The sequence below is a fragment of the Hyla sarda genome, chromosome 6, assembly GCF_029499605.1.
Source record: "Hyla sarda isolate aHylSar1 chromosome 6, aHylSar1.hap1, whole genome shotgun sequence".
Lineage (NCBI taxonomy): Eukaryota > Metazoa > Chordata > Amphibia > Anura > Hylidae > Hyla > Hyla sarda.
In genome coordinates, this window is record NC_079194.1 from 289976276 (window position 1) to 290002056 (window position 25781).

General features: G+C 44.6%; 1 protein-coding gene across 4 annotated transcripts in view; it reads left to right on the plus strand.

Annotated features, from left to right (window-relative positions):
• The first annotated feature begins 296 nt into the window (after nt 1-296).
• The window catches only part of LOC130277234 (golgin subfamily B member 1-like), a 108421-nt gene continuing 82936 nt past the window's right edge, over nt 297-25781 (plus strand). For all 4 annotated transcript variants that reach the window (XM_056527694.1, XM_056527695.1, XM_056527696.1 and 1 more), the window contains exons 1-8: nt 297-433; nt 8188-8246; nt 9922-10065; nt 12219-12368; nt 13293-13403; nt 17580-17744; nt 17874-18050; nt 21768-21890. In XM_056527694.1, the coding sequence (XP_056383669.1) occupies nt 8202-8246; nt 9922-10065; nt 12219-12368; nt 13293-13403; nt 17580-17744; nt 17874-18050; nt 21768-21890 (915 nt within the window). In that variant the 5' untranslated portion in view covers nt 297-433; nt 8188-8201. The remainder of the gene's footprint in view (nt 434-8187; nt 8247-9921; nt 10066-12218; nt 12369-13292; nt 13404-17579; nt 17745-17873; nt 18051-21767; nt 21891-25781) is intronic.

The window sequence follows — 25781 nt, forward strand, 5'->3', positions numbered from 1 at the left end:
CTGGAGCTGATACTGTTATGGAGGTACTGGAGCTGATACTGTTACGGAGGTACTGGAGCTCATACTGTTATGGAGGTACTGAGGTATTTTGGCTGTCTGGGCTTGCTGGGAGTATTAATTTTGCAACAGCTGGAGGCACCCTGGTTGGGAAACTCTGGGTTAAGCCATTGAAACACCCTGTGTGTGAGAGGTCATCAAAGTTCATCGCAAATAGTGACTGTTCGCCGCCATCTTGGATTCTGGCAGCCAGCACTTACCATGGCACCTGCAGTTCTGGGCGGGCACAGGCGTTTTGACGTCACCACTCAGCTGTGCTGGAGCTTATCCCATTCCAAGATGGCCGCCGGAGCCTAGCTGCAGCCTGGAGAGAACGGGAGCGTGTACCGGGAGCGGAGAGCCGGGGTGACGTGACACATGGCCTTACCGTGAGGAGGTGAGGGGCGGGGCTACAGGGGCCGGTAACCGTGGTGATGCGCTCCTTACATACAGGTGCTGAGGCCTCCAGGGGGGAGGAGGTGATGTGTTCCCCTCCCCCTCACATACCTGTCACCTCCCAGAACAGGACACCTGTGGCTGATCAACTACAAATCCCAGCATGCCCTGCCAGCAAACCATTCTGAAGGCATGCTGGGACTTGCAGTTCCTTTGTGGAAAGTCATCCATATCACCTCTGAAATACATTTTTGTTACTTATTATCCATTATAAACACCATAGAGTATTATCATTTTCTGAGAGATTATTAGTCGTTCATCAGTAGCCAAAAAAATATCAAATTAATAACGTGGCCAGACTCCTGCCAGGTATATAGAGCTGTGGTGGACCTGTCATGTGATCGCCAATGGTTCTAGAGCAGTGGGTAAAGTGGTCATGTGATCGCCAATGGCTCTAGAGCAGTGGGTAAAGTGGTCATGTGACCATGCTGAAGGCTCTAGAGCAGTGGGTAAAGTGGTCATGTGATCGTCAATGGCTCTAGAGCAGTGAGTAAAGTGGTCATGTGACCATGCTGAAGGCTCTAGAGCAGTGGGTAAAGTGGTCATGTGATCGTCAATGGCTCTAGAGCAGTGAGTAAAGTGGTCATGTGACCATGCTGAAGGCTCTAGAGCAGTGGGTAAAGTGGTCATGTGACCATGCTGAAGGCTCTAGAGCAGTGGGTAAAGTGGTCATGTGACAATGCTGAAGGCTCTAGAGCAGTGAGTAAAGTGGTCATGTGACCATGCTGAAGGCTCTAGAGCAGTGGGTAAAGTGGTCACGTGACAATGCTGAAGGCTCTAGAGCAGTGGTCTCAAACTGTGGCCCTCCAGATGTTGCAAATCTACATTTCCCAGCATGCCTGGACAGCCAACGGCTGTCCGGGAATGCTGGGAAATGTAGTTTTGCAACATCTGGAGGGCCACAGTTTGGAGACCACTGCTCTAGAGCAGTGGGTAAAGTGGTCATGTGACCATGCTGGAGGCTCTAGAGCAGTGGGTAAAATGGTCATGTGACCATGCTGGAGGCTCTAGAGCAGTGGGTAAAGTGGTCATGTGATCGTCAATGGCTCTAGAGCAGTGGGTAAAGTGGTCATGTGATCGTCAATGGCTCTAGAGCAGTGAGTAAAGTGGTCATGTGACCATGCTGAAGGCTCTAGAGCAGTGGGTAAAGTGGTCATGTGACCATGCTGAAGGCTCTAGAGCAGTGGGTAAAGTGGTCATGTGACAATGCTGAAGGCTCTAGAGCGGTGAGTAAAGTGGTCATGTGACCATGCTGAAGGCTCTAGAGCAGTGGGTAAAGTGGTCATGTGACAATGCTGAAGGCTCTAGAGCAGTGGTCTCCAAACTGTGGCCCTCCAGATGTTGCAAATCTACATTTCCCAGCATGTCTGGACAGCCAACGGCTGTCCGGGAATGCTGGGAAATGTAGTTTTGCAACATCTGGAGGGCCACAGTTTGGAGACCACTGCTCTAGAGCAGTGGGTAAAGTGGTCATGTGACCATGCTGGAGGCTCTAGAGCAGAGGGTAAAATGGTCATGTGACCATGCTGGAGGCTCTAGAGCAGTGGGTAAAATGGTCATGTGACCACTCTGATGGCTCTAAAGCAGTGGCGGAAATGGTCATGTGACTGCACTGGGAGGTGGGTGAAAGAATAATGTGATCTAGTCATGTGACCACCCTGATGGTTCTAGAGCAGTTGGTGAATTGGACATGTGACTATGCCGATGACTCTAAAGCAGTGGCTAACCTGGTCATGTGACAGCACTGATTGCTCTAGAACAGTAAGTGAAATGGTCACGGGACTGCACTGATGGCTCTAGAGCAGATGATGAACCGGTCATGTGATCATCATGTGACCATGGTGATGGCTCTAGAGCAGTAGATAACCTGGTCATGTGACAGCACTGATTGCTCTAGAACAGTAAGTGAAATGGTCACGGGACTGCACTGATGGCTCTAGAGCAGTTGGTGAACCGGTCATGTGACCATGGCGATGGCTCTAGAGCAGTGGCTAACCTGGTCATGTGACATCACTGATTGCTCTAGAACAGTAAGTGAAATGGTCACGGGACTGCACTGATGGCTCTAGAGCAGTTGGTGAACCGGTCATGTGACCATGGCGATGGCTCTAGAGCAGTAGATAACCTGGTCATGTGACAGCACTGATTGCTCTAGAACAGTAAGTGAAATGGTCATGGGACTGCACTGATGGCTCTAGAACAGGTGAGTGAAATGGCCATGTGATCTACTCATGTGACTCCATTTATGGCTCCAAAGCTGTGGGGGAAATGGTCATGTGATGTAGCCATGCCACCACGCTAAAGGCTCTAGAGCAATGTGAGATCCGGTCATGTGTGATGTCATGTGACCACAGCGATGGCTCTAGAGCAGTTGAAGTGGCCTTGTGACCACTCTGATGGCTCATCTGACCACACCAATGGCTCTAGAGCAGTGGGTAAACTGGTCAGATGACCTCACTGATAGCTCTAGAGTAGTGGCTGAAAGGGTCATGTGATTTAGTCATACACTGATGGCTCTAGAGCTGTGGGTGAAATGGTCATGTACTCTAGCCATGTAACTGCACTAAGGGCTCTACAGCAGATTAAATGGTCATGTGATCTAGTCATGTGACCACGCTGATGGCTCTAGAGCAGTGATTGAAACGGTCATGTGATCTAGTCATATGACCACGCTGAGGGCTTTAGAACAGTGGGTGAAATGGCCATGTGATCTAGTCATGTGACTGCACTGATGGCTCTAGATTGGTGGGTGAACCGATCATGTGACCACACTGTTGGCTCTAGAACAGTATCTGATGCTGTTGGGTGACATGGCCATGTGACCGGTGCCTGCGACACCACATCGGACACCACGTCAACCATCATAGATTGAACCATAAAGTTAAATGGCTCAAACGTTCTCAGTGGAGAGAGGAGGGGTAAGCCGCTGCCAGACAGAACAAAATTGTCGGATTTTTGGAATCCAACATGCCCAACGTTTTTCTCCCCCCAACATCATCTTCAGGGGAGAATCAAAAGACATTTAAGACAATTGTCAGGTTCATCCAAATTTTTTTTATTGTATTATAAGAAAACGCGTTAGTTTGCAATGCTGGACTATTGGTTTTATTCGTTTGTGTGTGTATATATATATATATATATATATATATATATATATATACACACATACACATGCACTGACTGTGGGATGGAGGATCATGTCTGCTATTTGTAGATTCACCGCCCGCTCGCTCTGCCTTTGTTGCTCGCTTCATCCGACTGGTAGGGCAGCTGCAGAATAATCTGCATCCCACACGGCTCCATTCAGCTGTCACTATAGGGGGGGAGATGATGCAGAAAATACATGAGGCTGGTAAACAGGGGCGGGGGGCCGGGATGGAGAAGAATGCCAAACCAGCTCATCTGTAATGCAACTGTCCCTTTAAATTTATATAAAAAATACATCTCAACCAAACTAGCTGCGCCCTCCATCTACGGTGAAATACTCCAGCAGCCGAATGTCACTTGTGAACTGGTCAACAAACTAATAACTTATCCCACTAAACCCTTACTGTACATTAGTGTTTCCCAACCAGTGTGCCTCCAGCTGTTGCAACACTACAGCTCTCAGCATGCCCGGACAGCCAAAGGCTGTCCGGGCATGCTGGGAGTTGAAGTTTTGCAACAGCTGGAGGCACACTGGTTGGGAAACGCTGCTTTAGGGTGATGCTCCAGGATCCTCCAATGTCTATGTCAGTGTTTCCCGAATAGGATGCCTCCAGCTGTTGCAAAACTACAACTCCCAGCATACCCGGAAAACCAAAGGCTGTCCGGGCATGCTGGGAGTTGAAGTTTTGCAACAGCTGGAGGCACACTGGTTAGGAAACACTGCTTTAGGGTGATGCTCCAGGATCCTCCAATGTCTATGTCAGTGTTTCCCAACTAGGATGCCTCCAGCTGTTGCAAAACTACAACTCCCAGCATACCCGGAAAACCAAAGGCTGTCCGGGCATGCTGGGAGTTGAAGTTTTGCAACAGCTGGAGGCACACTGGTTAGGAAACACTGCTTTAGGGTGATGCTTCAGGATCCTCCAACCCCTACATCAGTGTTTCCCAACTAGGATGCTTTCGGCTGTCCGGGCATGCTGGGAGTTGAAGTTTTGCAACAGCTGGAGGCACACTGGTTTGGAAACACTGCTGTACATTGCAACAGCGCCATACCTGCCCACAAGTTTTATATAGTATTGTGGCTTTTTAAAGAAGCACTCCGGGAATAATAATAATAATTATCTATTATTATAGAATAAGGTAGATGTTCTTGTATATGGCTTGTGCTTACCTGTTTTAGCTGATCTGGCAGGCATAGGATAGGCTCCATGTTGATTTGCAATTTCATCTCTGAAGTGATTCTTTAGTGCAGCCTACATTTCCAATTAAAGAGGTACTACACTGGAAAATGTTATTTATTTATTTTTTAATCAACTGATGCTAGAAAAATAAACAGATTTGTAAATCTTAATCCTTCCAGTACTTATCAGCTGCTCCACAGAAAGTTATTTTCTTTTTTAATGTCCTTTCTGTCTAACCACAGTGCTCTCTGCTGACACCTCTGTCCATGTCAGGTACTGTCCAGAGTAGGAGCAAATCCCTATAGCAAACCTCTCCTGCCCTGGACAGTTCCTGATATGGACAGAGGTGTCAGCAGGGAGCACTGTGGTCAGACAGAAAGGAAATTCAAAAAGAAAATAACTTTCTATGGAGCATACAGCAGCTGATAAGTACTGGAAGGATTAAGATTTTTAAATAGAAGTAATTTACAAATCTGTTTAACTTTCTGGCACCAGAAAAAAAAAAAGTTTTCCATTTTAGTACCCCTCCTCTGGCTGAGTGTGTGGCGTTTGATCACTGTACCTACTCGTAAAAATCAGATTGCTGGTACAGGAAGTCACCCAGGTGAACTCATTAGACTTAAAGGGGTTATGCAGGAAACCCTTTTTTTTATATATATCAACTGGCTCCAGAAAGTTAAACAGATTTGTAAATTACTTCTATTAAAAGATCTTAATCCTTTCAGTACTTATGAGCTTCTGAAGTTAAGGTTGTTCTTTTCTGTCTAAGTGCTATATATCCTGATCCCATAGAGATAGCAGCAGTAAACAGATAGAGCTGGAAGAAAGGTGTATAACTGCTATATATCCTGATCCCATAGAGATAGCAGCAGTATACAGATAGAGCTGAAGGGGAGGTGTGTAACTACTATATATCCTTATCCCATAGAGACAGCAGCAGTATACAGATAGAGCTGGAGGGGAGGTGTATAACTACTGTATATTCTGATCCCATAGAGACAGCAGCAGTATACAGAAAGAAAGCAGCAGCAGCTGTATATAGATAGAGCTAGAGGGGAGGTGTATAACTACTAAATATCTTGATCCCATAAATCAAGCAGCAGCAGTATACAGATAGAGCTGGAGGGGAGGTGTATTACTAGTATATATCCTGACCCTATAGCGATATCAGCAGTATACAGATACAGCTGGAGGGGAGGTGTATGACTATTGTATATCCTGATCCTATAGAGATAGCAGCAGTATACAGATAGAGATGGAGAGGAGGTGTATACCACTACTATTTATCCTATAGAGATGGCAGGAGCAGTATACAGATAGAGCTGGACGGGAGGTGTATAACTAATATATCCTGATGCCATAGAGAGAGCAGCAGTATACAGATAGAGCTGGAGGGGAGGTGTATAACTAATATATCCTGATGCCATAGAGAGAGCAGCAGTATACAGATAGATATGGAGAGGAGGTGTATGCTACTACTTTTTATCCTGATACCATAGAGATAGCAGCAGCAGTGGTATACAGATAGAGCTGAAGGAGAGGGGGGGGGGACTACTGTATATCCTATAACTAATCTATTTTGATGCCACAGAGATAGCAGCAGTATACAGAGAGCTGGAGGGGAGGTGTATACCTCCCATCCAGCTCTATCTGTATACTACTGCTATCTCTATGGGATCCGGATATAACTACTATATATCCTGATCCCATAGATATAGCAGCAGCAGTATACAGATAGAGCTGGAGGGGAGGTGTATAACTACTATATTTACTGATCCCATAGAGACAGCAGCAGTATACAGACAGAGCTGGAGGGGAGGTATATAACTACTATATATCCTGATCCCATAGATATAGCAGCAGCAGTATACAGATAGAGCTGGAGGGGGAGGTGTATAACTACTATATATCCTGATCCCATAGATATAGCAGCAGCAGGATACAGATAGAGCTGGAGGGGAGGTATATAACTACTATATAAACTGATCCCATAGATATAGCAGCAGCAGTATACAGATAGAGCTGGAGGGGGGGGGGTATAACTTCTATATATCCTGATCCCATAGAGACAGCAGCAGTATACAGATAGAGCTGAAGGGGAGGTATATAACTACTATATAAACTGATCCCATAGATATAGCAGCAGCAGTATACAGATAGAGCTGGAGGGGGGGGGGGGTATAACTTCTATATATCCTGATCCCATAGAGGTAGCAGCAGAGTGATAAGTAGCTCTTTTAAAAAAAAAACATATGGTTTAATTGTAGACAAGGGCGGCGGTCCCAATCAGGGTGCCTCCAGCTGTTTCAAAACTACGACTCCCAGCATGCCCGGACAGCCGAAGGCTGTCCGGGCATGCTGGGAGCCGTAGTTTTGAATCATGATATGATAGCGTCCCTTTAAATATGAGGAGTGTAATCGGACTGTTCATTGCAGATATGGGCATCCTGGAAATCCAGGCACTGCTTCCTGTATATAAGTGACAGAACCGGTCCGGTAACTTTCTTAAAGGGATTTTATCCAGGCATTCCATTCCTTGCTAGAAAGTCCTCTGATCTTCCCCTGACAATGAAGGGATCTATTTATATGACGGTGAACGCTGTGTCTGACCCGGTTTCTTGTCACGACTTGTGGGAAATGAAGTCAGGGAAAGGCATTTCTTTACACCCGTGGGCTAATTTTGTTTTTTACAGAAGATAGGGCTTAAAGGGGTACTCCTCTGGAAAACATATATTTGTTTTAAATCAACTGGTGCCAGAAAGTTAAACAGATTTGTAAATTACTTCTATTTTAAAATCTGAATCCTTTCAGTACTTATCAGCTGCTGTATGTTCCACAGGAAGTTCTTTTCTTTTTGAATTTCCTTTCTGTCTGACCACAGTGCTCTCTGCTGACACCTCTGTCCATTTTAGGAACTGTCCAGAGTAGGAGCAAATCCCCATAGAAAACATATCCTGCTCTGGACAGTTCCTGACATGGACAGAGGTGTCAGCAGAGAGCACTGTGCTCAGACAGAAAGGAAATTCAAAAAGAAAAGAACTTCCTGTGGAGTATACAGCAACTGATGAGTACTGGAAGGATTAAGATTTTTAAATAGAAGTAATTTACAAATCCGTTTAACTTTCTGCCATCAGTTGATTAAAAAAAAAAAATGTTTTCCAGTGGAGTACCCCTTTAAGTGTCTGACCGGTGGGACCCCCGTGATCACCAGAAAGGGGCCCTGACCTTCTGCTTGTTGACATCTTGAAATCACACATGCCCGATCCATGTTACACATATACAAATATTTTTTAGCAGATTCTAATGATAGAACCCGCATGCATCATGTCATACATGTAACACTACGTGTCCTCTGCTTCCTTTACAGAGGCCTCCTACACCATGTGGAATTGGTATTCTGGGGACGAGTCCCAGGCGTCAGGAGCGGTAAGTTTTATTTCCATCCTTATATACTGCGGACTAGTACACAGTGTTGCCTGGTCTTTCTATCTGAACCTTGAGAGGAAAAGCAACTGTGACGCTCCCGTCCCTCATGTCCCGTCCCTCATGTCCCGTCCCTCATGTCCCGTCCCTCATGTCCCGTCCCTCATGTCCCGTCCCTCATGTCCCGTCCCCTCATGTCCCGTCCCCTCATGTCCCGTCCCCTCATGTCCCGTCCCCTCATGTCCCGTCCCCTCATGTCCCGTCCCCTCATGTCCCGTCCCCTCATGTCCCGTCCCCTCATGTCCCGTCCCCTCATGTCCCGTCCCCTCATGTCCCGTCCCCTCATGTCCCGTCCCCTCATGTCCCGTCCCCTCATGTCCCGTCCCCTCATGTCCCGTCCCCTCATGTCCCGTCCCCTCATGTCCCGTCCCCTCATGTCCCGTCCCCTCATGTCCCGTCCCGTCCCCTCACGTCACGTCCCCTCATGTCACGTCCCGTCCCCTCACGTCCCGTCCCCTCACGTCCCGTCCCCTCACGTCCCGTCCCCTCACGTCCCGTCCCCTCACGTCCCGTCCCCTCACGTCCCGTCCCCTCACGTCCCGTCCCCTCACGTCCCGTCCCCTCACGTCCCGTCCCCTCACGTCCCGTCCCCTCACGTCCCGTCCCCTCACGTCCCGTCCCCTCACGTCCCGTCCCCTCACGTCCCGTCCCCTCACGTCCCGTCCCCTCACGTCCCGTCCCCTCACGTCCCGTCCCCTCACGTCCCGTCCCCTCACGTCCCGTCCCCTCACGTCCCGTCCCCTCACGTCCCGTCCCATATACATATATACCATACATATATACCATACCATACATACATATATACCATACATATATACCATACATATATACCATACATACATATATACCATACATATATACCATACCATACCATACATACATATATACCATACATAGATACCATACATACATATATACCATACATAGATACCATACATACATATATACCATACATACATATATACCATACATATATACCATACCATACATACATATATACCATACATACATATATACCATACATACATACATATATACCATACATACATACATATATACCATACATACATACATATATACCATACATACATACATATATACCATACATACATACATATATACCATACATACATACATATATACCATACATACATACATATATACCATACATACATACATATATATCATACATACGCTATACATACATTCATGAACACGTTGAACATTGTGTGTGTGTATATATATATATAAACCAAAAAAAAGGAAGCGGCACTCCAAATTGCAAAAGCAGAGTGTTTATTCACCCATCAGGTCAATGCGACGTTTCAGCCTCAGCCTCAGCTTGAGAAAGGCCTCATTGTGAGGCTGAAACGTCGCATTGACCTGATGGGTGAATAAACACTCTGCTTTTGCAATTTGGAGTGCCGCTTCCTTTTTTTTGGATTTTACTTTAGAAGGTTTGGAGTTTGAACCTGCCGAAGCTGAGCACCCATTTAGGACTTGAAGTCCATTCGTACAGTGCCGGCTCCCTACCTTGTTTTGACATATATATATATATATATATATATATATATATATATATGGATTAGAGAACTAATATCTGGATTTGTCTCCACAGCCGCCTACAAACCCGAGCGCTGGCACCATGTCAGTTGCTGACCTGACCGAACAGCTGGCGCAGACTCAGCAGCTGGTGGCACAGCTTAAGGATCTGATCAGAGAGAAGGACAATGAACTGCGCAAGAAGGATCAAGATCTCAAGGTCAGTATGAGCAGGTTTCTTATGTAAGGGGCATCAGTCCGTGTTAAAGGGGTACTCCACTGCCCCAACATTTAGTTCCGAACGCTGGGTGCGGGGGTTGTGATGTCACTGCCATGCACCTTTTGACGTCACATCACGTCCCCTCCACTGCAAGTCTATGTGATGGGGCATGGTGGCCATCACGCCCCCTCCCATAGACTTGCATTGAGGGGGTGTGGCATGACTTCAAACTAAATGTTCCGAACGCTGGGGCAGTGGAGTACCCCTTTTAAGGTTATGTGCATGTAAATAATTTCAGCTATTCCTATACCGATAGTATTTTTTTTTATTTTTACAAATATTGGGGAGAGCTTTCAAAACTGATGCAAAGGAATAAAGAAGGGTAATGCCAAGGTAGTGTTTCCCAAACAGTGTGCCTCCAGCTGTTGCAAAACTACAACCCCCAGCATGCCCGGACAGCCTTTGGCTGTCCGGGCATGCTGGGGGTTGTAGTTTGCAACAGCTGGAGGCACCCTGTTTGGGAATCTATGGGCTAGGAAATCTTTGCCCACATCATGACGGTCCTAATGTAAGTGAATGGGTTCTGATAGTCGCAACATATTCCCCCCCCCCCCCCCACCCCCGCATCCATCCTTTGTGACTGTCAGATCGTGGGCGCTGCCACTTGTGGGTCACAACGCAAACCGATTCACTTACATTAGCTGTAACGCAGCACAGTCCATTTGATCGCCCGTTGCAACCAATCAGATTCCGGCAAACGACATGTATACTACGTGGGTGAAGACCACGCGTCTGCATTAGGCTCCGTTCACACTACGGAATTTCCGGATTTTACTTGCAGCAGATTCCATTGATCTCGTTCCGTAGCGTAAGGCCCCTTTCACACTATGAAATTCATCCGTTAAAAGATCCGTTATAAACGTCCGTTAGAAAAGCCTTAATAACGGATGTTAAACGTCCGTTACAAAATCCCAAAAAGTCATCAACTGCCGAGCCGAGAAGTTTGTGACAAATCGAATTTACTGTAAGTTCGCTCATCTCTACTGAGCATGCTCAGAAGAGGTGACATCAGCAGACTCCTGCAGTGCTGAGGGACTACTACTACTACTCCCATCATGGAACAGACTTGTTTCCATGATGGGAGTAGTAATTCCCCGACTGCGGGAGTCTGCAGACAGCTGGAGAGGCTACATTAGTGTTTGTACTACTACTCCCATCATGGAACAGGTTATGTTCCATGATGGGGGTTGTAGTACAGGGGCTGAGGGATTGATTGCATGATGGCATCAGTTGATTTAAAAAAAACAAAAAAAATGTTATTCACCAGAGTACCCCTTTAATTTAAAGGGGTACTCCGGTGGAAAACTTTTATTTATTTATTTATTTTAAATCAACTGGTGCCAGAAAGTTAAACAGATTTGTAAATTACTTCTATTAAAAAAAAAATCCTAATCCTTCCAGTACTTATTAGCTGCTGAAAACTACAGAGGAAATTATTTTATTTTTGGAGCACAGAGCTCTCTGCTGACATCACGACCACAGTGCTCTCTGCTGACATCTCTGTCCATTTTAAGAACTGTCCAGAGTAGGAGAAAAGCCCCCTAGCAAACATATGCTGCTCTGGTCAGTTCCTAAAATGGACAGAGATGTCAGCAGAGAGCACTGTGCTCGTGATGTCAGCAGAGAGCTCTGTGTTCCAAAAAGAAAAGTATTTCCTCTGTAGTATTCAGCAGCCAATAAGTACTGTAAGGATTAAGATTTTTTTTAATAGAAGTAATTTACAAATCTGTTTAACTTTTGGGCACCAGTTGATTTAAAAAAAAAAATTAAAGTTTTCCACCGGAGTACCCCTTTAAGTAGATTGGGGGTAAGTCATTGGGGGAGATTTATCAAAACTTGTGTAGGGGAAGAGTGGTTCAGTTGCCCATAGCAACCAATCAGATCGCTTCTTTAATTTTTGGAAAGGCCTCTACAAAATGAAAGAAGCGATCTGATTGGTTGCTATGGGCAACTGCACCACTTTTCCTCTGCGCAGGATTTAATCTCCCCCTGTTGTTTTTTTTTTTTTTTTAAATAATATTTCCGCTTGGATGTGTTTCGGCGCCGAGTGTCTTATAAGTTATTCATTGACTGAGACCTTTGTGAATTTGCAGGAAGAGAAAGAATGTTCGGAATCCAAGGTATCTAAAGCAAAGCTCCAAAACAAGGCCAAGATTGCGTCCCTGACGTCTCAGCTGGAGGACCTGAAGAAGCAGGTGGCGTCCTCTGGTGGTGGTCAGGGGAAGAAACCCGAGAACAAAAAGGTAAATGTTTGCTTCCTGCTTCTCCGTGTGCTGCGGAGCCTGAAGTTTTGCCCATGCTGTTTGGTTACTTGCAGTGCTGGTTTGGAGGCCTGACGTTCCAGGGTGTCACCAGCGAAAGCTGACGGGCGGCGCTCAGGATGCAACCAACTCTGTTGTGTCCGGCTGTTCAGGCATATGGGGGGGATGTTCATCAAAACCGGTGTAAAGGAAGAGTTGCCCAGTTGTCCATAACAACCAATCAGATCGCTTCTTTCATTTTGCAGAGGCCTTGTTAAAAATGAAAGAAGCGATCTGATTGGTTGCTATGGGCAACTGGGCAACTTTTCCTCTGGACAGGTTATGATAAATCTCCCCCATGATGTATATGTTAAATAAGTATTAAAGGGGTACTCCACCATTCCTTCTGTAGGTTTAGTGACTTGTAAATGACTACTTAATCCTTCCAGTACTTATCAGCTGCTGTATGCTCCAGAGGAAGTTGTTTTCTTTTTAAACTTCCTTTCTGTCTGACCACAGTGCTCTCTGCTGACACCTCTGTCCATGTCTGGAACCATCTGGAGCAGGAGAGGTTTGCTATGGGCATTTGATCCTAATCTGGACAGTTCCTAAAATGGACAGAGGTGTCAGCAGAGAGCACTGTGGTCAGACATAAAGGAAATTCAAAAAGAAAAGAACTTCCTGTCAATGACTACTGTCCATGACACAAGAGTTCAGTCCGACCTCTGATGTTTAACTATATAGATGCTGTGATCAATAGTGAACATTGAGTGTCATTGGGGTGTGAGGGCCTGATCACCACTCCTGCACTGTAATCTAACATCATCCATTGACATCTATTGTTTTCTGTTAGCAGCCATTATCATTAGCCAGATTGTTCAATTTAGGAAACCCTTGCTAAAGGACTCAACCTTTCTATTATTTCAGGGTTTCGGTGATGGCGACCAAGCAAACCGCGGCAAAATTCTGGTATTGAGGAAACGGGTGGAAGAATTGGAGGCACAATTAAGCCTTAAGAATGAAGAGCTCCAGAAAAAGGTACCGTCTTTGTTTTAGAATTTGCTCCATAGATAACAAACGCTTACACAAAACCTTTATAAGGTGCTGGTCATATTTTTTAGCGGTACACCAAATCTATTTCGGCACCCTGTCATAAAGGAGGATGCCGAAATATAGCCTGACGTGTTGCTGACAGGTCTGCTGGCCTCAATGAGCCAAAGGTCATTTTAAAGGGGTATTCCTGCCAAAGACATCGTATCCCCTATTCAAAGGATAGGGGATAAGATGGCTGATCGGGGTCTTGCCGCTGGGACCCCCGCTATCTCCCTGCTGCACACGCATTCTATGGGGGGCTGCTTCTCCAGTCTCTGTGTTTCCGGGGCTGGAGATGTGACGTCACACCACGCCCCCTCGTGATGTCACACCACGCCCCCTTCCCCATTCATGTCTATGGGAGGGGGTGTGACTGCTAAAAACTAATTTTTGATTTTTTAATCTAATGGATTCGGTCGTGGAAGCAAAAGTGACGTAGATTATTGAGTTCTAGGTTCTCCAATAGCTTTGCTGTACGTGGGCTCGATAACTTTTTCTGGATGTCGGACAAGCTGATGGCTTCAGAAGATAGTATTGGCCAGAAACTTTTTTTTCTGTTTTAGAGGACGGCATTACCGATAGCTTTGGTTGTACTTGAGCAAGGATAGTCGCTCTCGTAGCTTTTGTATTTGGGATCAGTAATGCATAAGAGTAGCCGATTATAGTAGCATCATACAAACGGTGGTTGTCACGTTGACACCCTTTTTGTTTGATGTTTGGTATCTACTTGTTTGGCCAATCCACTGTGAGTTTTTGTTAATAGGGTAATTTGCAACCTTCTCTCTACCTGAGACTTTAAAAGAGCTTTGAAATTGTTCAGTTTTTGCACTGATAGACTTTTAGAGATAAAGATGAACATTTTGCCGTCTTTGTTTAAAAGTCAGACTGCTTCTGTCCCTGGATATTTAGAGGCACGTGCAATAGTCGTGCACCGTGAAGGGAAAAAGTATCTTGAAAAAATGAAGAAACTTATGTCTATATGTGGCATTCATGAGAAGGGTAGATTACATCCAGACTTATGGGCTGACGCCATTAAAGGGGTACTCCGGCGCTTAGACATCTTATCCCCTATCCAAAGGATAGGGGATAAGATGCCTGATCGCGGGAGTCCCGCCGCTGGGGACCCCCGTGATCTTGCACGCGGCACCCTGTTTGTAATCGGTCCCCGGAGCGTGTTCACTCCGGGTCTGATTACCGGCGATCGCAGGGCGGACGGCAAGTGATGTCACACCTCCACAACCCCGTGTGACGTCACGCTCCACCCCTCAATGCAAGCCTACAGGAGGGGGCGTGACAGCTGTCACGCCCCCTCCTGTAGGCTTGCATTGAGGGCCGGAGTACCCCTTTAAGCAGCATAAGGGAATATTGGAGGATAATGATTTGTTGGCCGCTGCCCGAGCTTGGTATCGTACATCATGTTCCATAACAAAAGAAGAATATGTGGAGGAGGAAACCAGAGATGAGAAGAGCAATGTGATTATGTATTTGTATTACAAAGATAGAGACGTTTTACCGCTCGATAATGATGATGATCCCAGCTGTCCCACCACTGCCACCAAATGTTAAGGATGGGTTAATGTGCGGCCTTAATCTGTGTGTGACTACCGCTGTACTATTTTTACGAGTGTCGACATAAGAAAATTCACACCAGGCCAGGTTGGTATGAGTTCCCTCCCACCAAGAGATCGCTCCACCCATTGAAGCAGACAGGCTCCCTGTCATCAGCTGACTAGTGATGTCAGGTCTCCGCCGCATTGCAACCTGGGAAAAATCCGAGACAACAGTCATTTTGTATTCTGTTTAAAAAGAAATATTGGGGTGAAAATCACAGAAGAATTGTGAGAAAACCGTCACACACAGGTACAGACACTATATTATGAACTACACTAACATTACAGCCCCTGTAGCATAGTAAAAAATCCTGGAATACCCCTTTAATTGTGAATACGTTGGGTTCATTGTGTGTGTTGACTGTTTGGTGGTTCCTTTGGGTGGTCACTGTGATTAGATGGTTGGAATTGGGAAATCCCATTGCAGGTATGAGGAGGGTGTGTAGCCTCAGCCTAGCACATTAGTAGTCCCCTTTAAGTGGGCTATGTGAACTAAGAACCTCCTGTTCATACCTTAGAAGGAAACTGACAGCTGGTTTTCTGCACTAAACACAATGCACAGGGTTATAGTGTGGGTGAAAAAGATGAAATAACTTCGATCTGTTATTTCAAGAGATACAGTAGGTATTTGGGTCCATTGCTATTATGCTAATGCCGTCCTTTATGCAGTGGAGGCGGAATCAGTATTCTGAGCTTTCCTGCCTGTGTCCCCTCTGCTCCTATCTGCCCGCCTTCAGTGCATTCACATGTGCGAAGGGCCTTGTATGAATATAAATAGGTTCGTGGGCATATGGGAGGAGAGGGAAAGAGACAGGAGCTCTGAATGCTGGTAAAGTGAAAAAAACTGTGACCCATAGCCGAAAAAACTGTGACCTGTAGCCGAATGTGACCTGAGCTCAGAGCTCTCAGCCCTTCTCAGGGCTGATCACTTTAGGGTTAAGATTAGGGGGTTAAGGTTTAGGGTTAGGGGTTAGAATTTAGGATTGTTGGTTAGGAATCTTAGTAAGGGTTAGGATTAGGGGTTAGGATTATTGGTTAGGATTAGGGGTTAGGATTAAGGGGGTTAAGATTAAGGGGTTAGGAGGATTAAGGGGTTAGGATTAAGGGGTTAGGATTAAGGGGTTAGGATTAAGGGGTTAGGATTAGGGGTTAGGGTTAGGGGTTAGGGTTAGGGGTTAGAATTTAGGATTATTGGTTAGGATTCTGAGTAAGGGTTAGGATTAGGGGTTAGGATTAAGGGGTTAGGATTAAGGGTTAGGATTAAGGGGTTAGGATTAAGGGGTTAGGATTAGAAGTTAGGATTAAGGGTTTGTATTAAGGGTTAGTATTAAGGGTTAGGATTAGGAGGTTAGGATTAAGGGTTAGGATTAAGGGTTAGGATTAAGGGTTAGGATTAAGGGTTAGGATTAAGGGTTAGGATTAAGGGTTAGGATTAAGGGTTAGGATTAAGGGTTAGGATTAAGGGTTAGGATTAGGGGGTTGGGATTAAGGGTTGGGAATTAAGGGTTGGGGATTAAGGGTTAGGATTAGGGGTAGGGGTTCAAATTATGGGTTCAGGTTAGGATTAGGAGTAAGGGTTAAGATTAGGGATTGGGGTTAGGATTAGGGATAGGGGTTAGGATTAGGGTTAGGGAGTGAGAGGGAGCTGGCTGTAAAGTGTGTCCTTGTACGGAGGGTCACATTCTGCTACAGGGACACAGTCTTCTTCATTACACCGGCATATTTGCTGCTTCTTGCATCTCATGAATGGCGGCATCTTAATTTGATTCATCCGCACTATAACCCTGTATAATGGGTTTAGTGCGGGGTAACTGCTTGTCAATTTCCCGTTTAGGGTGTATGCACACGTTTAGGATCCTGCGCATAGCTGATGCTGTATTCAGTCATTTAGTTTACATTTAAACCCGGTGCATCAAATATGGACATTATACTGTACATGTGATACATCCTAAATATTTTACTTGCCAGCAACAAATTTATGTAAAAAAGTTGTTTTTCCTGCCGGTTAACTAGTCGTACACACTGATCCCTGACGGCCAACCTCTTCGTATTTGGGTGGGCAGTGTATGAATGAGCTAAAAAAAAAATATACCGTACATTCGCAGTCATGGCGCAGAGTATATAAAAACCGTCCAAGCATGAGCTTAGCCTTTGTGGCTGTTTAAAGGGGTACTCCGCTGCTCAGCGTTTGGAACAAACTGTTGCGAATGCTGGAGCCGGCGCAGGGAGCTTGTGATGTCATAGCCCCCTCATGACTTAATGCCCCGCCCCCTCAAGGCAAGTCTATGGGAGGGGGCGTGACACGCCCCCTCCCATAGACTTGCATTGAGGTGGCGGGGCGTGACGTCATGAGGGGGGCGGTGCTATGACGTTGCGAGCTCCCGTTGCCGGCTCCGGCGTTCGGGCAGCGGAGTACCCCTTTTAAACAATTATTCTATTCTGGCAGTATTATGGGTATTCTAAGAATCTGTCATTGCTAACTTGGGATTTATCTCGGCTTCTTGGTTTCCAGGAGGGGGAACTGGAGGCTCAGCGGCTGCGCGGCTCAGAACTGGACGTCATTATCGCGGCAAAGGAAGAGAAATTGGCTAAAAAAGAGGAATATATTAAACATCTGCAGGCGTCCGCTTCATCAGATGTCCCAGAAGAGGCGACGACCGCCGTACCGGTTACTAAGGTATCACTTCATTGTAACGTTTACTTGTTAGAGGTCTCGTTAGTTTACATACGCTATAAGCGCCAATTGGCACAGGTTCCGTGTCTGTGATCGTCATTTATGGTTGATTCTATCATTACGTTGTACCAGGTAACAGCAAATGATTCAGTCCAGGACCTTCAGGTGTTAATCCAGAATCTTACCAGGAAAGTTGAAGAAAGTGAGGAGAAGTACAGTCTACTCCATGAGCAGACCGAGAGCCTGAAAGCCTTTCTGAACAAAGAGAAGAGCAGTTTCCAGGAGAAGGAAGCCATGTATATGGAAAATGTGAGTTATTTGGTATGGGTGTATACACCACTGCTGGGTCATAATATCCACTTGTGTCTTTACTTACATTGGTGGTGTTCTGTATACATGCATAATACATTCTATATACATGCATAATACATACATACTACATACATGCATAATACACTATATACATGCATAATACATTCTATATACATGCATAATACATACATACTACATACATGCATAATACACTATATACATGCATAATACATTCTATATACATACTATATACAGTGGTCCCTCAAGTTACAATATTAATTGGTTCCAGGACGACCATTGTATGTTGAAACCATTGTATGTTGAGACCAGAACCAAAAATAGGAAAAAGTGAGGATTAAATAGAAATAAGTAGAAAACTAATATAGATAAAGCAAATCCTTACATATAAAAGTAATAAAGATCTGCTGGGAGCTGTAAATTACTGTCTATGTCAGTGTTTCCCATCCAGGGTGGCTCCAGCTGTTGCAAAACTACAACTCCCAGCATGCCTGGACAGCCTTCGGCTGTCCAGGCATGCTGGGAGTTGTAGTTTTGCAACAGCTGGCGGCACCCTGGTTTGGAAAGACTGGTCTATATAGAGGACAGGAGCTTCTTCAGGGTCCTGTACAGTACACGCAAAATGTAGCTGCCCTCACCTGGTGTCCAAAGGAGCAGCTAACCCTGGTACAGGTAAAGAGTACAGAACATGTAATACCTCCCTGTACTGTAGGGGGCGCTACCAGACAGTCAGTGCATGCACTTCAGTAGTACAGGTGTAAATGTCCGTTCTGATTGGTCGGTTCTTCCGGCCATTGACACGTTTCACAGATCTGCACTGTCTGTACATTGTATGTTGAGTCTGGTTTCAAGTTACAATGGTCCAGAAAAGACCATTGTATGTTGAAACTATTGTATGTCGAGGCCATTGTAAATTGAGGGATCACTGTACATGCATACCACATGCATACTATATACATGCATAATACATACATACTATATACATGCATACTATATACAGTCATGGCCGTAAATGTTGGCACCCCTGAAATCTTTCAAGAAAATGAAGTATTTCTCACAGAACAGGATTGCAGTAACACATGTTTTGCTATACACATGTTTATTCCCTTTGTGTGTATTAGAACTAAACAAAAAAAGAGGAAAAAAAGCAAATTGGACATAATGTCACCTCCAAACTCCAAAAATGGTCCGGACAAAATTATTGGCACCCTTAACTTAATATTTGGTTGCACACCCTTTAGAAAAAAATAACAGAAATCAGTGGCTTCCTATAACCATCGATAAGCTTCTTACACCTCTCAGCCGGTGGAATGTTGGACCACTCTTCCTTTACAAACTGCTCCAGGTCTCTCTTATTGGAAGGCGCCTTTTCCCAACAGCAATTTTAAGATCTCTCCACAGGTGATCAATGGGATTTAGATCTGGACTCATTGCTGCCACTTCAGAACTCTCCAGCGCTTTGTTGCCATCCATTTCTGGGGGCTTTTTGACTTCTGTTTGGGGTCATTGTCCTGCTGAAAGACCCAAAATCTCGGACACAAACCCAGCTTTCTGACACTGGGCTGTACAGTGCAACCCAAAATCCATTGATAATCCTTAGATTTCATGATGTCTTGCACACATTCAAGGCCCCCAGTGCCAGAGGCAGCAAAACAACCCCAAAACATAATTGGCCCTCCACCATATTTCACTGTAGGTACTGTGCTCTTTTCTTTGTAGGCCTCATTCTGTTTTCGGTAAACAGTAGAATGATGGGCTTTACCAAAAAGCTCTATCTTGGTCTCATCTGTCCACAAGACGTTTTCCCAGAAGGATTTTGGCTTACTCAAGTTCATTTTGGCAAAATGTAGTCTTGCTTTTTTATGTTTCTGTGTCAGCAGTGGGGTCCTCCTGGGTCTCCTCCATAGTGGGGTCCTCCTGGGTCTCCTCCATAGTGGGGTCCTCCTGGGTCTCCTCCATAGTGGGGTCCTCCTGGGTCTCCTCCATAGCGTTTCATTTTATTTAAATGTGGACGGATAGTTCGCGCTGACACTGATGCTCCCTGAGCCTGCAGGACAGCTTGAATATCTTTGGAACTTGTTTGGGGCTGCTTATCCACCATCCGGACCATCCTGCGTTGACACTTTTCATCAATTTTTCTCTTCCGTCCACACCCAGGGAGATTAGCTACAGTGCCATGGGTTACAAACTTCTTGATAATGTTGCGCACTGTGGACAAAGGCAAATCTAGATCTCTGGAGATGGACTTGTAACCTTGAGATTGTTGATATTTTTCCACAATTTTGGTTCTCAAGTCCTCAGACACTTCTCTTCTCCTCTTTCTGTTGTCCATACTTAGTGTGGCACACATAGACACACAATGCAAAGACTAAGTGAACTTCTCTCCTTTTTATCTGCTTTCAGGTGTGATTTTTATATTGCCAACACCTGTTACTTGCCCCAAGTGAGTTTAAAGGAGCATCACATACTTGACACAATCTTATTTTTCCACAATTTTGAAAGGGTGACAATAATTTTGTCCAGCCCATTTTTGGCGTTTGGTGACATTATGTCCAATTTGCTTTTTTTCCTCCCTTTTTTGGTTTAGTTCCAATACACACAAAGGGAATAAACATTTGTATAGCAAAACATGTGTTACTGCAATCCTTTTCTGTGAGAAATACTTCATTTTCTTGAAAAATATCAGGGGTGCCAACATTTGCGGCCAGGACTGTACATGCATAATACACTATGTACATGCATAATATATACATGCTATCTACATGCATAATCCATACATGCTATCTACATGCATAATACATACTATATACATGCATAATATATACATACTGTATACATGCATAATATATATATACATGCATACCACATACATACTATATATACATACATAATATAAACGGACATGGACAAAATTGTTAGTACCCTTCCATTAAAAAGGGAAAACCCCTAAAAGCTCCAGTTTTGTCAAGATACCTGTAGACAAGTACTGGAGTCTCATTAAAGGGGTACTCCACCCCTAGACATCTTATCCCCTATCCAATGGATAGGGGATAAGCTGTCTGATCGTGGGGGTTCCGCCGCTGGGAACCCCTGCGAGCTCTGCTGCGGCACTGCTGTCATCCGGTGCACGGAGCGAACTTGTGATGTCACGCCCTCCCCCTCAATGCAAGTCTATGCGGATGTCACAGCCCCTTCCATAGACTTGAATAGAGGGGGCGTGGCCATGATGTCACAAGGGGAGTGACCATGACGTCACAAGCCTCCGATACCGTAGCCGGCGTTCTGAACATGTCTCGGGAACTGCCCAGTTTAGAAGCAAATCCCCATAGCAAACCTCTTCTAAACTGGGCGTTTCCCGAGACACGTGTCATCAGAGAGCACTTAGACAGAAAAGAACAACATTAACTTCAGAAGCTCATAAGTACTGAAATGATTAAGATTTTTTAATAGAAGTAATTTACAAATCTGTTTAACTTTCTGGAGCCAGTTGAGATATATATATATATATATATATATATATATATAAAAAAGTTTTTTCCTGGAATACCCCTTTAATATGACAGGTCGCCATTAAAAATAAATGTATGAGTTTGTGCGTATATCTATATCAGTTTGTATGTTTAGCTATACTGTTTGTCACGATCCTTCAATTCGCCTCCATGTTGACGTTCTGTGACGTTACTGTCCTGTCTCCAGATACGGGTGTATCAGAACATGATTTTAGAAAAAGACAAAGAGATGAAGTTGCTGTCAGAGAAACACGACCAGGAGCTCTTCAAAATCGCCGCCAAGTCCGATTCCACGGCTGAACTTCATCAGGTAGGTTGGACGAAAAGCAGAGAAGCTGCATACACGCTGTGGATTCTCTGTTATAGATAATATGGATGAAAAATCTGCAGCATTATCTAAGTGGAGGGGAGTGTAAGGCTCGGTTCACACTGCCCGGAGATTCCTAGTGCGGCCAGTGCCGGCTGAATCAGTCGGCCCTAGGACGGTGCGGACACTGCAGTCTCCAATAGACTGCAATGTGTTCCGCGAGTATTTCCGCCTGAAGAATGAGTGACGCCATCTTCAGGCGGAAATTTCCAAGTGTGAATTTGTGAACGGAAACCCATTCACTACACTATGCATTTTAGCAAGCGGAATTTCTGCCTGCAATTTCAAAGCGGAATTGCAGGCGGAAATTCCATAGTGTGAACCTAGTCTAACAGATGTCGTCCAGGCTGCGGAAGGTTTCTGCATAGAAGTTGACGGCAATGTCGTTTATAAAGCTGCAACTTGTTAATTTCTGCTGTGGAAAGAGCAAGGATTTATTGACTCTGGAGTGTTTTACAGGATATAACTCAGGATCAGTACAGGAAAAGTAATGTAATGTATGTACACAGTGACCTCACCAGCAGAATAGTGAGTACAGCTCTGGAGTATAATACAGGATATAACTCAGGATTAGTACATGATAAGTAATGTAATGTATGTACACAGTGACCTCACCAGCAGAATAGTGAGTACAGCTCTGGAGTATAATACAGGATATAACTCAGGATCAGTACAGGATAAGTAATGTAATGTATGTACACAGTGATCTCACCAGCAGAATAGTGAGTACAGCTCTGGAGTATAATACAGGATATAACTCAGGATCAGTACAGGATAAGTAATGTAATGTATGTACACAGTGACCTCACCAGCAGAATAGTGAGTACAGCTCTGGAGTATAATACAGGATATAACTCAGGATCAGTACAGGATAAGTAATGTAATGTATGTACACAGTGACCTCACCAGCAGACTAGTGAGTACAGCTCTGGAGTATAATACAGGATATAACTCAGGATCAGTACAGGATAAGTAATGTAATGTATGTACACAGTGACCTCACCAGCAGAATAGTGAGTACAGCTCTGGAGTATAATACAGGATATAACTCAGGATCAGTACAGGATAAGTAATGTAATGTATGTACACAGTGATCTCACCAGCAGAATAGTGAGTACAGCTCTGGAGTATAATACAGGATATAACTCAGGATCAGTACAGGATAAGTAATGTAATGTATGTACACAGTGACCTCACCAGCAGACTAGTGAGTACAGCTCTGGAGTATAATACAGGATATAACTCAGGATCAGTACAGGATAAGTAATGTAATGTATGTACACAGTGACCTCACCAGCAGAATAGTGAGTACAGCTCTGGAGTATAATACAGGATATAACTCAGGATCAGTACAGGATAAGTAATGTAATGTATGTACACAGTGATCTCACCAGCAGAATAGTGAGTACAGCTCTGGAGTATAATACAGGATATAACTCAGGATCAGTACAGGATAAGTAATGTAATGTATGTACACAGTGACCTCACCAGCAGAATAGTGAGTACAGCTCTGGAGTATAATACAGGATATAACTCAGGATCAGTACAGGATAAGTAATGTAATGTATGTACACAGTGACCTCACCAGCAGAATAGTGAGTACAGCTCTAGAGTATAATACAGGATATAACTCAGGATCAGTACAGGATAAGTAATGTAATGTATGTACACAGTGACCCCACCAGCAGAATAGTGAGTACAGCTCTGGAGTATAATACAGGATATAACTCAGGATCAGTACAGGATAAGTAATGTAATGTATGTACACAGTGACCTCACCAGCAGAATAGTGAGTACAGCTCTGGAGTATAATACAGGATATAACTCAGGATCAGTACAGGATAAGTAATGTAATGTATGTACACAGTGACCTCACCAGCAGAATAGTGAGTACAGCTCTGGAGTATAATACAGGATATAGCTCAGGATCAGTACAGGATAAGTAATGTAATGTATGTACACAGTGACCTCACCAGCAGAATAGGGAGTACAGCTCTGGAGTATAATACAGGATATAAATCATGATCAGTACAGGATAAGTAATGTATGTACACAGTGACCCCACCAGCAGAATAGTGAGTACAGCTCTGGAGTATAATACAGGATATAGCTCAGGATCAGTACAGGATAAGTAATGTAATGTATGTACACAGTGACCTCACCAGCAGAATAGTGAGTACAGCTCTGGAGTATAATACAGGATATAACTCAGGATCAGTACAGGATAAGTAATGTAATGTATGTACACAGTGATCTCACCAGCAGAATAGTGAGTACAGCTCTGGAGTATAATACAGGATATAATTCAGGATCAGTACAGGATAAGTAATGTAATGTATGTACACAGTGACCTCACCAGCAGAATAGTGAGTACAGCTCTGGAGTATAATACAGGATAAGTAATGTAATGTAAGGTGTTATTCGGGATCAGTACGGTATAATTAACCCCTTAAAGAGTACCTGTCATGATCTTATCTTGTTAAATGTTATAATCCTCCCATCATGATAAACATCCCCCTGCCTTTATTTTTTATTTTTTTTAGTTTTCTACCTTGATATTGCTCTGTATTTTCTGCTTAGTCTCAGTCAGATTCATAGACTGGGATGGGGCGTTCCCCAGCAGTCGTGACATCATCTGAAGCCATACAGGGGGGAACTTCCTCCCTCACTCTGCTACACACAGCCCAGAGCAGTTCAGTGTGAGATGAGCTATGATTGGCTAAGGCAGCATATAAGCATTCTATCATAACCCCATTACTGAAAAAAACATCTCTGGACCCGTCCTGTGCAGCCAACTATCGACCCATCTCTAATCTCTGCTTTATCTCCAAACTCCTGAAACGCTTGGTCTATTCCCACCTATTCCGCTATCTCTCTGAGAACTCTCTCCTTGATCCCTACACTTCACAGAAACAGCCTAACCAAAGTCACTAATGATCTTCTGACGGCCAAATCTAATGGCAATTTCTCTGTGTTGATTCTCTTGGACCTCTCCGCGGCTTTTGACACTGTGGATCACCAACTCTTCCTCAGTAGTCTCTGCTCCATTGGTCTTAAGGACTCTGTTCTCGCCTGGTTTTCCTCTTATCTTTCTGGCCGCTCCTTCAGTGTCTCATTTTCTGGCTCTACTTCTTCTCCTCTTCCCCTTACTGTCGGGGTTCCCCAGGGATCGGTCCTGAGTCCTCTACTCATTTCACTCCACACATCCCCCATTGGAAAAACAATCAGTAGATTTGGTTTCCAGCACCACCTCTATGCTGATGACACCCAACTCTATACCTCTTCCCCCGACATCACCCCTGCACTCCTACAGAATACCAGTGACTGTCTCTCTGCTGTCTCAAACATCATGTCCTCCTTCTATCAGAAACTAAATCTTTCTAAGGCTGCATTCACATCTCGGTTTTACATTACGGGTGCCGGTTCCGGCTGGGGGAGGGGCAAACCGGGCTCTCCCGTACCCCAGCCGGACCAGCGCTGAACTCCATTTACTTTAATGAGCCGACCGGAGTCAAACGGTCACTCCGGTCGGCTCATTTTTGAGCCATATCCAGTTTTGTGACCGGACCTAAAACCGTAGTATACTACGGTTTTAGGTCCGGTCAGGAAACCGCATACGGGTGGCGCTATATAAATAAAATTATTATGATTTAATAAATATATATAATTTATTTTTATTTAGAACATATATTTATATTTATCTATCTATCTATCTAGATTTAGGCAAAGAGGTTCTGCAGTACTCCAAATTTGTTCAAAACAGTGGCTTATTATCCCATACAAGAAGTGATGCAACGTTTCACCGGTCTCACACCGGCTTTTTCAAGCCGATGT